Genomic DNA, 15,448 nt, shown 5'->3' on the forward strand with positions numbered 1-15,448 from the left:
TCGGTAACTATTTTAAACTCAGTATTATTGAATTCAAATTTAACACACCCTTTACAACGACCTATACTCAATAACGAGCTATACGTGAGTACACAACACCTACTATACAATATAATTACTTTGCCTGTTTTTTTTTCTACAATTTGTTCCAAGTGCGCGTGTAGTATATAAAGATACATCTTAATAATTTTATTAATTAACTTATGCTATTCGAGAACCCGACATTGTTTTTTAATTTATAACACTGCAGTTATTGAAATTCTGGCTTCACTATATTATAATATAATAATATATACTATAGCTACATTGTTCATTGGTGTAAATGTTTTTAGTATTTAACGAAAAATAAGTAGATACCGATAGTATTTTTTGAAAAGTGTGCTGGGGCAGAAGTACATATATATATATATATATATATATATATATATATATATATCAATTAATATTGTAATATCGTTAACATACATATTATACCAAACTGCATATTATAGCACATAATAGGTGTGTCCGAATAATGATTTTTAATGTTAAAATACGCGTGATTAAAGCAATAATGTATATTTAAGTAGTTGATTTTTATAAATGGCACATAAAAATTAACGCGTAGAACACTATCGATAATGAAAACAATTATTAAATAAACTTATGAAAACATCTTAAACGTATTAAGTAGGTATATATTTTTTTAATGACAAACAACATTTTGGGTTTGAGGTGTATTCAAAAAAAAAATAAATAAATAAAAATAAACAAAAAATGAATTGAAAAATCAATTGAATGATGATTCGTAGAATCTGATACATGACAAATATTATGATAATTCAAATAAAACAATAATAAATGTTTAAAAATAATACAATGTCTGTTAATAATCATAGTTATTGAGATCACAACCTGTCGTGGAAACAATCCAACAAAAATGAACCAATTGTTTGATACACGTGATTGCGAACGCTTGATAAACCATGCGATTCGTCTGGATAAGTCTGCAAAAAATAAAATAAAAAAACAAAAAATTCATGCCTATTAGTATTCTGCATTTTTTTGGATAATAATGTTCTTTAAATTGTAGTAATTTATACGAATAAAACATATGTTAAATTAATTTATAATGTACGTATTTAAACGTTAACTGCACAAAAAAATGTTGTGTTTGGCTAATGGCTATATATTAATGCTTTGTAATATACGTATATACGTATGGCTAAATAATATATAATTAGGTAAAGGTATTTCAACAATGAAAACTGACAATTTATCTATGTACGAGTAAATCTAATTCGAATATTCAAATAAAATTTATACATCAAAGCAAATCTGAAAATGTAAAATAGTTTAATTAAGAACGCTCTTTTTGATGACTGCAAAGTTAAGATAACGAAATCAAAAGACACTTTCGGAATAGTTTCTGGACGTTTTGCTTTAAATTTATGGGTAAGTATTAACTTGTTTTGCAATTGTTATATTATACAATTTATAGTTATTATGCGTATAACTGGATAATAGGTACCTATGTTATATTTATATTTGTTGTTTACACTATACACGTATAAAGTCTTAGTAAAAAATAGATCAAAGCAAAGTAAGAATGAAAGTAGGCCAGACCAATGAAGTGAATGTACTGAGAAAGTGCACATTCGTGTACCCCCGCCGTGACAAAATGCTATTGTCCGGAGAAAATAATTGTATTAATTTGTGTTTATTTTAAAAAACCAGTACCTATACTCTATAGTATTTCCAGCCGAATTTTATTTCACTATTTTGGAACGTGACTATTTTTTTCTTTGATAGAGGAAGAGTTCTACCACATTAGGTATTATCAATATTTAATCATTTTTTTAGCTTTACAAGGTCTTCTTGGTTTTACCAGGCATAAACGACTCGCACATTTTTGAAGAAAACAGATCATTATAGATTCTGAGTGAAGAGATGATTGTATTATTGTTTCCTTTTTGTCTATGACTAGTGTTTGGAGTAATAAATATGCTGAAAACTTCAACTTCGGTATATTTTCTGGAAGCAGAATCTAATAAGTAGGTACTTTGGGGAATCAAGAGTTAAAAGTTCACAACATTTTTTTTAATAATTGGAATATACAAAAAAATTGGGGGAAGTAGATAACTACTTAAAAGTCAGCTGTACCTCGTAATTGAGTAGATTATACATAAAATAGATATGTTAAATTTGAATTTAATGATAAATTATTGCATAAGAAAAAAGATTCTGTGTAAAAACGTTCTGTCAGCGTATTACCATCATATGAATAAATTGTTATTAATTATTATTGAAATTTCTTTTGTTATTTATACCACACGGTATAAACCAAAATTAGGAATAAAATATAACTATTTTAAATAGTAAATGTTTTGAAAATCTCATACCATAATATTTAAAATAAATGATATAGGTACCTTAAATTTTGAAATCTCTACGAAAAATAGTTTTGAATTATAACAAAATAATTAAAAAATTTTCGTCCAAATATGAACTTAAAATACTCGTATCTATAAAATCAAGTTTATATATTTTGTTTGGAGTTTTTGTTTCTAGTATAAACTAGTGAAAACCTTTAGTAAAGTTTTCTAATTTTTTGACCAAACAATAAAAAACAACTATCGATATTTATAGAAAAAAAATCAAAAATTTTAAATACCTATAAATAGCCCAGTCAAAATATTTTGATAGAAAAATTAATTTGAAGAACAATAAAGAATAACAATTTTAGTTATTTTGCAGAAATTTAAAAATATTATTTGTGGGGGACATGAAGCTTTTATTATGTTGATTATTGTATTTTATTAACAGCAATAACCATTTTCCAAAATATTTAGATTAATTTGAAGCTATTAACAATTTTAATCATGAATTGATTTACATCGTTCTACGAAAATTCGATATTAACTAAAAAGTTATTAATAATAATTGGTATATGATATAGATATGGGTAAGCACAATTATAATAATTAATAATATAGTAAAATAAATGCGATGTTTTCGAGCGAAAATGAGTTAGGTTATGTAACCGATTTGCAATATTACAAATAGTAAAATCAATTTATATAGTAGTATTATTAAAATTATAATAATATACAATATACTAAATACTAATATTTCAGTAGTATATAGGCTGACAGTCTCCTCAGAATCGTTTTTCGTATGATTTATTACAAATAATTCAAATAAATTACATCCATTATAGTTGCCCTATATTCAATGATATAGACTCGCATCTACTGTACAGCGGAGTACGTATGTACTTACTTGTTGTCTGAAAAGTATTACTCTTCGTTCCAGTTCATAGGAAAGCATCATAGATTGTTGGTAATGAACGTTATCGTCGTACGTGCCATGTATAACCATATACTTTTTGTCACGAAGTTTTTCAGCGTTTTTCAATAGACTGGCGTTTTTGTAACCTGCTATATCATCTGTAAGCAAGCCCATGTAGCGTTCCGTGTATATTGAGTCTGAAAACGTAATAATATGTTTAGTTACACAAATTTGAAAAAAATTTAGGCGAATATAAAATTTAACACTGTAAAAACAGATCAAAATTAAATATCCATATTCCATATTATTATTATTATTATTATTATTATATATACCATAGTATATCCAGTCAGTAACAGGAGCGACGGACAATCCACATTTGAACACATTTTTGTTGTCTTTAGTTAAAGCCATGGCAGCGGAGTAACCGCCATAACTCCAACCCCAAATTGCCGTTTTCGATTTGTCAATAAAGGAAAATCGATCCTGGAGATAACTATAAACAAACATTGTATAAATAAACTGTTATAAATGTTACAGTTTACAAGACCACAGTTAACGTGAGTTATAATTAGTTATAAATTTATAATCATAGTAATCAACTTATCAAGTAAAAATTAATATTAATACAAATTGTATAGTTATTAAAAAAAAAAACGAAATAACTGTTCTTAAATTTTAGATGCAATAAAAATATAAAAATGTATTTTATGTGATTTTTATCATTTTAAATATAAGCGCATCTAGCGCGGGGGAGAGGGTGGAAGGCCTAGCTAATCTAAATTTGTTATAGCTTTCTAAAAATGAACTATACAATTGTTTCTTAAAATATTAATAAACATTATAAAATTAAATAGTAGTTCTTTAAAAATTTCTTTTTTTTAAAAAAACAATTATTTTATTTTTATTTGTTTTATTTGTAGTAGTAAATATACATCAGTTTTAAGTATAATTTAATAATATCAAAGATTTAAATAAGAGGCTTAGAAAAAAACCTACTTACTAAGTGAGTAACAGTTTCAACTACAGCATAGAAGTCCAAAAATAATGTAAGTCACGACAATTCAATTCAAAAAAAAAAATAATAGAAATTAAATTATTTCTATGTCATCGTGGATTTAATTATTTTCAATATGAATATAAGGTTTCTAGAAAAAAGTTTACGTATTGCTACTTCAGCTGATAGATTAATACATTTTGTCTATAACGGAAGCTTATCCTTGGTTGAACACTATAAGGTGGGTACCTAATATAAATTTATACTAACCATTTGCAATGTATTATTTTTTAAATTTAAGAGAATATATAAATATAAATATATATACATAAGGTTTTTAGGTGAGAGAATTTGCCCTTTCAGATGACTTTTTGGGTAATATCAGGTTGGGTCTAAAGCCTTTCAAAATGTTAGTTCTAGTTGCGCAACTGCAGATAAAAATTATTTATGTATACTCTTGTGATAGATGTATACAATTTCAAATACTTACCTCTAGAGTGGTAAAAATATAGAAAAACTAAATGTTTTTAAATAAAATTATTTTATTGATTTTTAATGAAATGCTCATAGAATTGATTTTTAAAACGATCATACAAATTATAATTTATTGATGGAACATGTTTTTAAATAGATACTTCAAATATGAGAAATAAAGTAAAAACACATTTAAAATAGCTATATAACATTCAATAAGCCAAAGCTAAATAAAATAATAACTATTTAATACCTAGGTACATATGCATATTTATGGACATCAATAATTATTGCTTTTACAAAAAAATATTCATTAAAAGTATCTATGGTTTATTATACTTTTGTTTAAAAATATTATATTATTATCATATTATATTGTATATGAGAAACGATTGTTTACCTCGCAACGAATATTTGGTCTTCGATTTCATGGGTACCCAATTTCCGATAGTTAGAGAACATATTTCTATCGCCTCTTCTTCCTGACCCGCGGCCGTCGATTTGAGCGACGATCACATTTTTACTCGAACTAAAATACATGTTCCATTCCAATGAAAACTTGTTGAGTGCCAAATTCGATCCGGGACCGGCATAACTGTACATATATAATACACACGGAGAATATCGGATACAATAATACATCAGTTTTTCAATAGGTACAAAAATACATTTTGATTCTTATAGTATTTTTCAATAATATAATTATGCTTATAAGAAAAATCACTTACGTGTTGACCAACAGTGGATATTTGATATCCGCACTTTCGTCGACGGCTGGTGGTAGTATAAGTCGAACGCGAGCATTGAAGTCATTACCGATTGGCACGTTGATGAACGATACTCGGGGAAGAGTAATGGTAGATATTAAGTCCTTGAGGTTTTCGTTCGTTTCCCAATCCAACACTTTTTCACCAGTCTTAAATAAAAACATTAATGGAGTCTCATTTAAAAGTGACAATAACATAATATTATAATCATACAATTTCTAATGTACGTTTTTAATTTATGAATAATATTATTTGTATCAATACAAAATATCTTCTTTAGTTTTTTTTTTTTAGTTTGAATGTATGATGTAAGTAGGTATATTTGTTTTATTATAATAGATTTTTTTTGTATGAAGACATTTTTTAAAGTAGGAAAAATACTTCTTCAATCATTAACATTGCATAAAGTGGTTTCTGGTGGAAAATAAGATCTATAGTTGGTACTTTGGGGAATAAGACAAAAGTAAAAAATTCCCAGTGCTTTTAGAAATAATTGGTACAAAGAAAAAAGAAAAAAATAGGAATTTTACGCAAAACCGATCTTTGACAAAATCTATTTACTTTTTTTTGCTATAGTTCAAAAATGATCAACTGTAATTATTTGAACTTTCACCAAGTATTATCATTTTCTAGATTTTATATAAATTTAAAAAAAGTTGACTTTTTTGTGGAATCCTAGTCAAAATGTTTAACGGATAAAATATTCAGAGTTAATGTGACCAATGGAGAGCACTATATAGGTACAAACTAAAAAAAAAAAGATACAGAAATTTCAAAGTAACTAATAACATTAACATGGATCATGAACGTATATGAAGTATGTACAATTTTATTAGATATTATTTAAATTTTTTTTTTACTTTTTTTGGTAAATAAATGTATTTATTCATGTTCAATATGTTTACACCAATAATTATTATCATCATTAGCTGTTTTATAATACAATCCCTTCATAAATATAATTTTCAATTACAATATTTTATAGTAATAGCTTTTATAATTTATCATAATGGATATTTAATGTATATATTCATATTCATTGTTGAGCTGCAATAGTGTTACTATAGTATAGTTTATATATTATATAACCTTAAAATGAAAATCGTGATAATATTTTAACTATAAGGGTATTAGTTATTACTTATTACTATATAAAATTATAAACACATAATTGGATTATGTGTATTTTAAGATATAATATAATATAATCTTATTGCTTATACCGTTTTAAATATTTTGACTTCTGGCACGTTTGGACCAGAGCATATTAGAGTATAATATTCGTTTTCCACGCTCATCTCCGCTTTATTATATTTACATTTCGTCGTGCACGACATACATTCTGGTGAACTTTGTTCTTTAACTAACACCCGGTACAGGTACTGTTCTTCGGGATTTTCTTCTGTATTAGCCAAATAGTAACTAGGAAAAGAAAATACAATAATTCATTATAATTATTATTGATAAATGCTTCAATTAAGGCACTTTGTAGGCGTATATAGGTCTAAGATATTTGAGATTTAAATTATTAAAATATATATTTATATATTTAAAATATTAAAATTGAATTGATCCTGTGCAACATTATAGTAAAATAGTAATATAGTAAAATTAACAATAATTTGATGTCAACTCAATGGAATTTTGAAAATCAAAAATGTACACTAATTATTACCTATGTATAATACTAATTTTATTTAAAAAACTATTTCATTAAATAATGCATTAGTCTGGGCCTGTCTCTAAGATTACAGTTTACTTACATGTAGTTTGACTGTATGTCCCATTTTAGAAGTTCGAGGATTTCGAATTTTCCATTCGTTATTGGATTCAATTTTCCATCGGGTTCCACTACGACTATGTGCTTGAAATTGTTTCCGTCCGATTGTTTCACAGGATATAATATAGCCAGGCGATTTTCGTTGCCGATCAATGGTATTTGTGTGAAATCCAACCATCCCCCTGATTGACTGAATGCTACTATCTGTAAGAAAAAATAAAACACACGTCCGCGTTTAAAAAAAAAACAAGTGGATAAGTAAATGTTATTATAACTATTCTAGAATACAGAACAATAAATAATAATACCGACTAATGGAATGGTTTAAAATTGTCTAAATAGTAGTCATAAATTTAATAAGTACAACATATTATGTTTTGACAATACGTCATTTATGATTTACAATATAACAATAAAATTTAATTTGAATACTATGAAAGTACTTGAAATACAGCAGTAAGTACTTTTTGAAACGCAGTCTCAGTTCAGAATACGTTTTATTTTTTAATCATTTGAATTTCAATAATCATTGAATTTAAATTTAAATTGAATACATTCTAATTAATGTGTAAATAGGTATGTTATCAGTAACCCACAAATGACGAGGAACACTCGAAACTTAAACTGACAACTGATATATCCGGTTTGTGATTCTTACACTTTTTATTTAAATTAAATTATTATACCTAAGCAAAATTTTCAATACCTATGTTACTAAATTTTGAATTTAAGTACCACCCATTGACACATAGGTATTAGATATTATCAGTTTTATCTATATGAATTTTTGAAGTTGATTATTACGAGTGATTTTAAATTGTTCCGTTGGTAAACTCTCTTGGGTGTATGATAGTTATGTTTGTAAATTATAATGTATTTTTATGATAATATGAACATATAAATTAAAAAAATTTAAGTATATAAATAATGGTAAACAAAAAAACAGTAATACTATATATTAATTTTGAACTATAATTATAATCGAGATAGATATTAATGAAAAAACAAGCATTAGTTATTTATATACATATCTATATAATATTACAAAAATAAAAATATATAATAATATATATATATTTAAATTTAATTTTTATAATCATATAAATATAAAAAAAAATTAATAAAGCTCAAAACAGTTGATACATATTTCCAACAGGTAAATAAATATTGACCTGGGAGATAATTCTTACAAGTAGTAATCGAAATATATCTTATCGTGAGTTAAATAGTTATGAAAATTGGGAGAGTTTATCACTGCTGCTCATTATTACATCTTCTAGGCTTTCGAGTATTTTATTATTATCAATAATAAATAATAGTTAAGTATCTATTATAAGTATAACAAAGATACATAGTACGTATTGCATGTGTACGAGTAAAAAAAATTGTCTTTAATAATAAATAATATTCAATGATATTTTGTAATTTTCCATACTTAAGTCTTATCAGTTATCTCACACCATTGACCTGATACATAAATTGCTTTATTTTAAAGTTAATAATATAATCATCTATTTGAGTAGTAGGTAATTTAAACTCATAGTTTATTTAGTCAATATATATTTTTTGAATTATATATAATTATCATATATGAATTAAAAGATAATATCGTATAGGTACTGTGCACATTATCACAGAAAAAATAAAATAAATACACAATACTTTTTTGATGAATAAAAAAAAACAATAATAATAATTAAATTATTTTCTCGTTAATATATAAATTATACGGTTTTACTAGTTAATATAATTATATAAATGCGGGTTTTCGCTAATGTATGAATTGTATAGTCTTCACGGTAACTGGTGAGTATATTATGATAGTTTTAATATTTTTAATGTTAGTATAGAAATACTAGTTATTACATAGAAAATACTTAATATATTAAATTATATTATAAACTATAAGTAAAGAATCTGTAATTTTATCAACCACAGACTTTAAAATGTAAATGACAGCGATTACTAATTATTAATATTAAATTAAATCTATATTATTGTGGTTATTTATTGGATAATTTCTATTAATTTTGAGTAATTATTTTCCGATTATTCAGAAAAAAAAAAATATGATTTTTTAAACCATTTTTTCAGAAATTTACTAATTATATAGAGAAACTCATGCGGATTTTGTGTTCTCTTAGTATCGACGATGAAACAAATGAATTAAAATATTATTTTTATCTTATTTTATTAAACTTACGTTAATACTTTCTGCAGAATTGACCACGGAATAATGAACTAAGTATGATTTATTTTGTACTCGGTTCATCCACATTGCAAATAGGTTTGTATCATCTGACCATATGACCGTATTTAATATAATATCTTTAGTGACTGAACTGAAATTCAAACACACAATTAAATGATTCAAGCGATTTATTTCATATTATGATTATCTACTTATCAATAGAAACTTTAAATTGTAGAAAATCAACACCAATATTAATATATCCACCATTACTTTGTACATTACAAGTAAAATGTTACGCACAGAGGGAATATTTGCAGAGACACGTAATATTTATAAAAAATAAAAAAATAAATTTATTTAATTATTTAAGTTGAAATTAATGGTTTTTTTCTTTCCCGATAAATTAATAAAATAATATCTGAATATCGTAAGATTTGAAATGTAATAATACAGAAGGTAAAAGGAGGTATATATCTACAAAATATAGGTAATATTGTGAACAGGATAAAAAATAAAAAAATTTAATTTTTTTAATTCTGCAATGTCAGCTGTTTACAAGTTTACAATACATTTTATCATGTTAATTATGTACCTGCGGTTATTTGGTTGTATAACCACTTAAGACGTCACCGGGTACCGAATCGAGAATAGCAAACGACGAATTATTCGTCCATAATATTATACCAAAACTAGATATTTTACGCTAACGTTTCGCTTAAACCTGCATTTCTTATCAATGCTACGTATTTGTTATTATTTCGAATGCGAGCATTACAAATGTAAATTCACTCGTTCATAAAACCATCGGACGCAATCGAGTTCTGTTTTCATTTAGGCTTCTTCTTCGTGCGTGTTCACCCGCTGCCATACTATTATTATATACTTTTTACATGCACTTACCTATGTATAATATTATATAAGGCAGGTATACTTAATAGGTGTACGATTGTTTGCACGCAGTCCGATTACAACCCGTATTAATTTACATACCTACGCGCGCATATAAATTTCTATTTTGGGTAACTAAATTCGGTCGTTCGTGCGCTAATTTACCACTTCGTATACTCCAATAATTATAGCTATGTAATCACTCGTACTACGAAAGATAACTGCTGTTAGGACGAAAAGAATTGCACCTCACCACTGCAGAGTTTCGTAACGATATTATATTCAGGCGTACTTTACTAAAATGTCATTTTGTCATTAAAAATACATTAAACGGTAGTAATAGTCCCGTTCTATAGAATCAACCATTTTTTTTTAATTCATAGAGGTAAATATTATATAGTTTGAATTTAACTCCATTTTTTTAGTATTATTCGTTATATTATGTCTTTAAAAAAAGAGAAATTTAAATTTTGCTTACATATTAGTTTATACTTAAATTATATAAACATTTTTATAAAGAATAATTTATTTTATTAAATTTTTTAATATTGTATAATCTGATAACCATTTGACATTATCATTTATCATAGATCACTTATGTGAATATTGTGTAATGAATTTTATACTAGCAATATTAGGGGAAAGGGGTACAAAGTGCTCATAGCGAGTAAAGTGGTTATGTATTATTATTCGTTGTAAAGAAATAAACAACTGTTTTATCAAATGTATTAGTTAGTTCATTGTTATCATTTTTATCAACTGATAAACAATTGTTGATACATTTACCATTTTCGTTTAAAACTAAAATCTAATTTGTTGATGCTGTTGGAGTAAGGTAAATACTCTGAATAAATAATGATATCTTATAAAAATAGTAATTTATATACCCAAATTATTTTTTTCCAAAATCTACATTAGTTTTTATATATTATAGAATTGACTTGAGTTTAATTAGTTAATAGGATTAATATTTTTTAAATAGTAAATTAAACATTATTAAAAGGGCAAAGTGGTCACTATGGTAATTTATCTACTTAATAAATAATAATAATTATTTATTTATTTATTTTCAAAATCTTAATAAGTTATGTTTATTTTATAAAATAGCTTTGTTGCCTACAAAAAAGTACCAAGTCTGATTAATTATAAAAATATTAATAAGAGACTCAAAGATTAAAATAAAGTTACTTATTTATTAAATAAAAGTTGTAAGAATATAATATAAGTGATATTATACATATTTATGATAATATTATGAAATAATGAATAATAATGGAAATTTTGAACCGTGGACATTGTCCACCTTATACACCTAGGTGGGTAAAGTGAATAATTTTGTACTTTTTTTAAAAATAAAAATAACTTTTTACTTATTTGCCTAAAATTGTTTCTGATTACAAATTATGATTTCTGACATGTTTTCCTAAAGTGTGACACATGTGTTGAACCTTAGTGGGTGGCCACTTTGGATACCTTTCCCCAAATGGTTTTCAGTAGATTTAATATTCACATATTAGTATATTCACAGAACAATTTTGGATGATTGAGAAAATTGTTCATACAAAATGTACTCTTAGTATTAAGTAGGAGATACTGGTTATAAATTATAATATAACTTACATAATTTATATATATATGAATTTTTATATTTTTCTAATTTATTATATTCTGATAATGTATATTATAGTTCTATAAATATAATGTCATATCATGTATACGTAATTTATCTATGGTTTTTATGGGTTATATTATAACGTATTAATATTACATTTTAAATTCTAAATTTTTATTAAAATTAAAACAACTATATTTTTAGGTCATGAAGTAATTACCACCTATAGCATAAGGTGGTTTTAATTTCTGTTTTAGAAACTAAAAAAAAAAAAAAAACAGTAGAGATAGCCATTAGATACTATAGATCGCTTGCTATCTATTGTATATCACCTCGAAAGGCAGTAGCGTAACTGCGTATCTATACAATAATTAATAAACGATGTGTATACATATATAATATATTAATATTACATTCATGGATTCAATACTTACATTAGTTCTTTTGGTGGCTCGATGGGTATGGGTTCTGGTTTTTCGCCAATCACGTCCAGACGTTGCACGAACAATTCAACCGTGGGGTTGGGCACGCCGACCTTTTAATAAGAAGAAAAACATCGAGGTGTTTATTTAAAAAAATAATTATTATAATTTAAAAACAAACATTATATGATAGTATGACAATAATGTGTAGAAAAAAAATCGACGTTCTCACCTTTGGGTAATGAATACTGACAGTATTCGGGTACTGGTAAGCCAAATTTCCCGGAACACCGTACACGGGTATTTGCATCGTGGGCACCAACGAGTCGTTGAACGCGGCGTACGCCACCCGGGTCCCCTGCTTCGAAAACCACATTGCACTGTTCGAACTAAATATCTCCTCTGCGAACAAAATAATGAGAAAACACGATTACTACACACACATCCTATGATTTAGGCTGAAAACTTGGACACAACACATAATAATAATAATAATAATAATAGTATGTAACATGATATTAATTATAATACACAATGGTGTTGACAAAGAAAGTCCGGATTTCAAAAAAGTTGTCAACTGACAAAAAGAATCTAAAGGGACGTTTGGTTATTGTTTTGATCCCATGTGGGGGAAGACATATTTGAAAAATTGTGAAAAAAATACTTGATAACCTATAGAGTATTGATTGGCACCTGCTTCAATTTTTTAAGTTCAATGATACTTTATTAAAAATATAAATTTAAAAACAGGATGTTCACTATGGAACACATTGTATTTTATTTATGTATCGGTGCGTTATACACTTATACTCGCCCCAAAAATAATAATATACACAGTAACATCGTACACGATTTTTAGTTTTAATGTAGTAGGTACCTATAAACCATATTATATTACGCAAATTACTATACAGTGCTGTACAGTGTACACTATACAGTACGCCCGTGACTATGTAATATATTACACGTACGAAAAATCTGTAAGATATCATGTTACTGAAATATTATTGCACGTCACTATTGTGGTTAACATTAGGGTAGAAATTAGCTGTAGGAAATTGCAGCTGTACTTGAATAATATGTGCGCTGAGTATTGTCTGGGCGCATGACGAGATCCCGGCTCGAAAATATATTATTTTTTTTTATGTATAAGTACGGTATTCCGAGAAAACTTGTATCCTAGAATTTAAGAAGAGTGATGAATTTGTTGATTTTCAAAGATGTGAGTTTTTTATTTTTATATTTGTGCCTGAAGATACTTTTTACTGTAAATAGAATGCTTCAATTTTCAACTTCAATATATTATCTGATATGAAATTAAATTTGGTTGATAATTAGGAAGATAAAAGTAAAGTTTCCCGGTAATTTTCTTAAAAAGTAGGGGGAATGGAAATATTTTAAATTAAAACAATTTTATCAAATATTTTAAAGACATACTTACGATTTTTTTTTATTTATATATATGTAACGTTTGTCAAAATTAGTCAAAATAACGAAAATTTAAAACAATTTTAAATTATAAATATTTAGACTTGAAAATAAACAGTTAGATTAGGTTATTCATAAGATATAAATAGTTTTTACTAAAATCTTAAGGCATAAAAATATACACGAGTAAGTACAACTTTTTTATAATATTGACAAAACTAGATATTTAAACAAAAAATAATTATTTTAATTATTTTGTAGAAATTCAAAAATAATTGTGGAGACATATGGAATGTTTGCATATATTATTATATCTTACTTTGTATACTTAATATCATTTTGAAAATATTAGATTAATTTTAAAGTATTGCTTATTTCTATAGTCTATACCATACAACACTTCCCTGACGGTGAAATAAGTTACTGTTATATAACAATATAAATTTATATTTAGGTAATAAAATATATTTAGTACTGAAGTCTCAGTTCAGAATCGTTTTTCGTATTGAATTGGATGATTCATCATTATATTCAAATTTAAAACATCAATTACAGTGACCTACTCAGTAAGGGGTACCATTACTATGGTTTTCCTGTAGAGCCACCATACTTAAAACGGCTTTACTTATGCTTCAGAGTTCAGATTTAATAGAATTTGTTGTTATATGATTTAAATTTCATATTTGATGACTAAAATGAAAATCATGGAAAATTAAAAAAAAAACACTAAAAATATCGTTTGCCTATTATGCGCTGGACCTACTCAACGACAAGTTATTTAATATCTATCATGTAACAGAATGGTTAACTATAATAATTTCCCGCTCCTTACGAATTTTTAAATATATCAATATTATGATTTTAAAAGTCAATTTGTGAATAGTTACTATATTTAGAAATAGCCATAGTAGGTAATTATAACTATAGAAATAATCTTTTGATATGTATATTACAATATATATAATATTTCAATAAATTTATATAAATATGTTTTTTTAAATATTTTTAAATATAAAACAACTAATTTGAAAAAAAACATGGTATGATATCCAGAGAACTTATAAGATATGAGTTTTCGGATAAGCTTATTATTGTTTACTAATTTCACGAATAAAATGTAATTCATTGCGATAAATTAATTGTAAAATTGTTTTAGGGAAAATACTTAAAAGGAACCTTCATCCGCAAGTTGTCTCCGTCTTACAAACATAAGTACAGCATAGTAAAACCCGTTTCACGTGGGCAAGAACTACTATAGGGCTATAGCCTATAGTCTAAGTTAAACAAGGAACCTCTTTTTCACACTACAAAGAGGAGATTTTGTACTGTGCAACATCATTTTTACATTTCGATATCAGAACTACATTAAAAGTTAATCAAGTTTGAAAAATACAAAAATAATGGATTTTAAATCAATAAAAACTTTTAAGTACTTAAAAAATAAATGCATTCATAAAATATTGTTTCAGCCAATGTTTATGATTATTGTCATTATTATAAAAACACAAAGTGAAGTTTACAAGTGATAAATAATAAATAATAATTAAAGTTTGTTGTGAAAATAGTGAAATACATACTTTTATAATATATTTAATTGTACCTACGCAATACATCAA

General features: G+C 25.7%; 1 protein-coding gene across 3 annotated transcripts in view; it reads right to left on the minus strand.

The window, feature by feature from the left end:
* Positions 1-542: 542 nt before the first annotated feature.
* The window catches only part of LOC132924454 (venom dipeptidyl peptidase 4), a 53,211-nt gene continuing 38,305 nt past the window's right edge, over positions 543-15,448 (minus strand). For all 3 annotated transcript variants that reach the window (XM_060988784.1, XM_060988786.1, XM_060988783.1), the window contains exons 7-16: positions 12,637-12,806; positions 12,417-12,517; positions 9,492-9,630; positions 7,272-7,492; positions 6,732-6,930; positions 5,470-5,657; positions 5,142-5,336; positions 3,606-3,766; positions 3,262-3,467; positions 543-986 (exon numbers count right to left, since the gene is read on the minus strand). In XM_060988784.1, coding sequence (XP_060844767.1) covers positions 888-986; positions 3,262-3,467; positions 3,606-3,766; positions 5,142-5,336; positions 5,470-5,657; positions 6,732-6,930; positions 7,272-7,492; positions 9,492-9,630; positions 12,417-12,517; positions 12,637-12,806 — 1,679 coding nt within the window. In that variant the 3' untranslated portion in view covers positions 543-887. The remainder of the gene's footprint in view (positions 987-3,261; positions 3,468-3,605; positions 3,767-5,141; positions 5,337-5,469; positions 5,658-6,731; positions 6,931-7,271; positions 7,493-9,491; positions 9,631-12,416; positions 12,518-12,636; positions 12,807-15,448) is intronic.

This window comes from Rhopalosiphum padi, chromosome 3 (genome assembly GCF_020882245.1).
Source record: "Rhopalosiphum padi isolate XX-2018 chromosome 3, ASM2088224v1, whole genome shotgun sequence".
NCBI classification, from domain to species: Eukaryota; Metazoa; Arthropoda; class Insecta; order Hemiptera; family Aphididae; genus Rhopalosiphum; species Rhopalosiphum padi.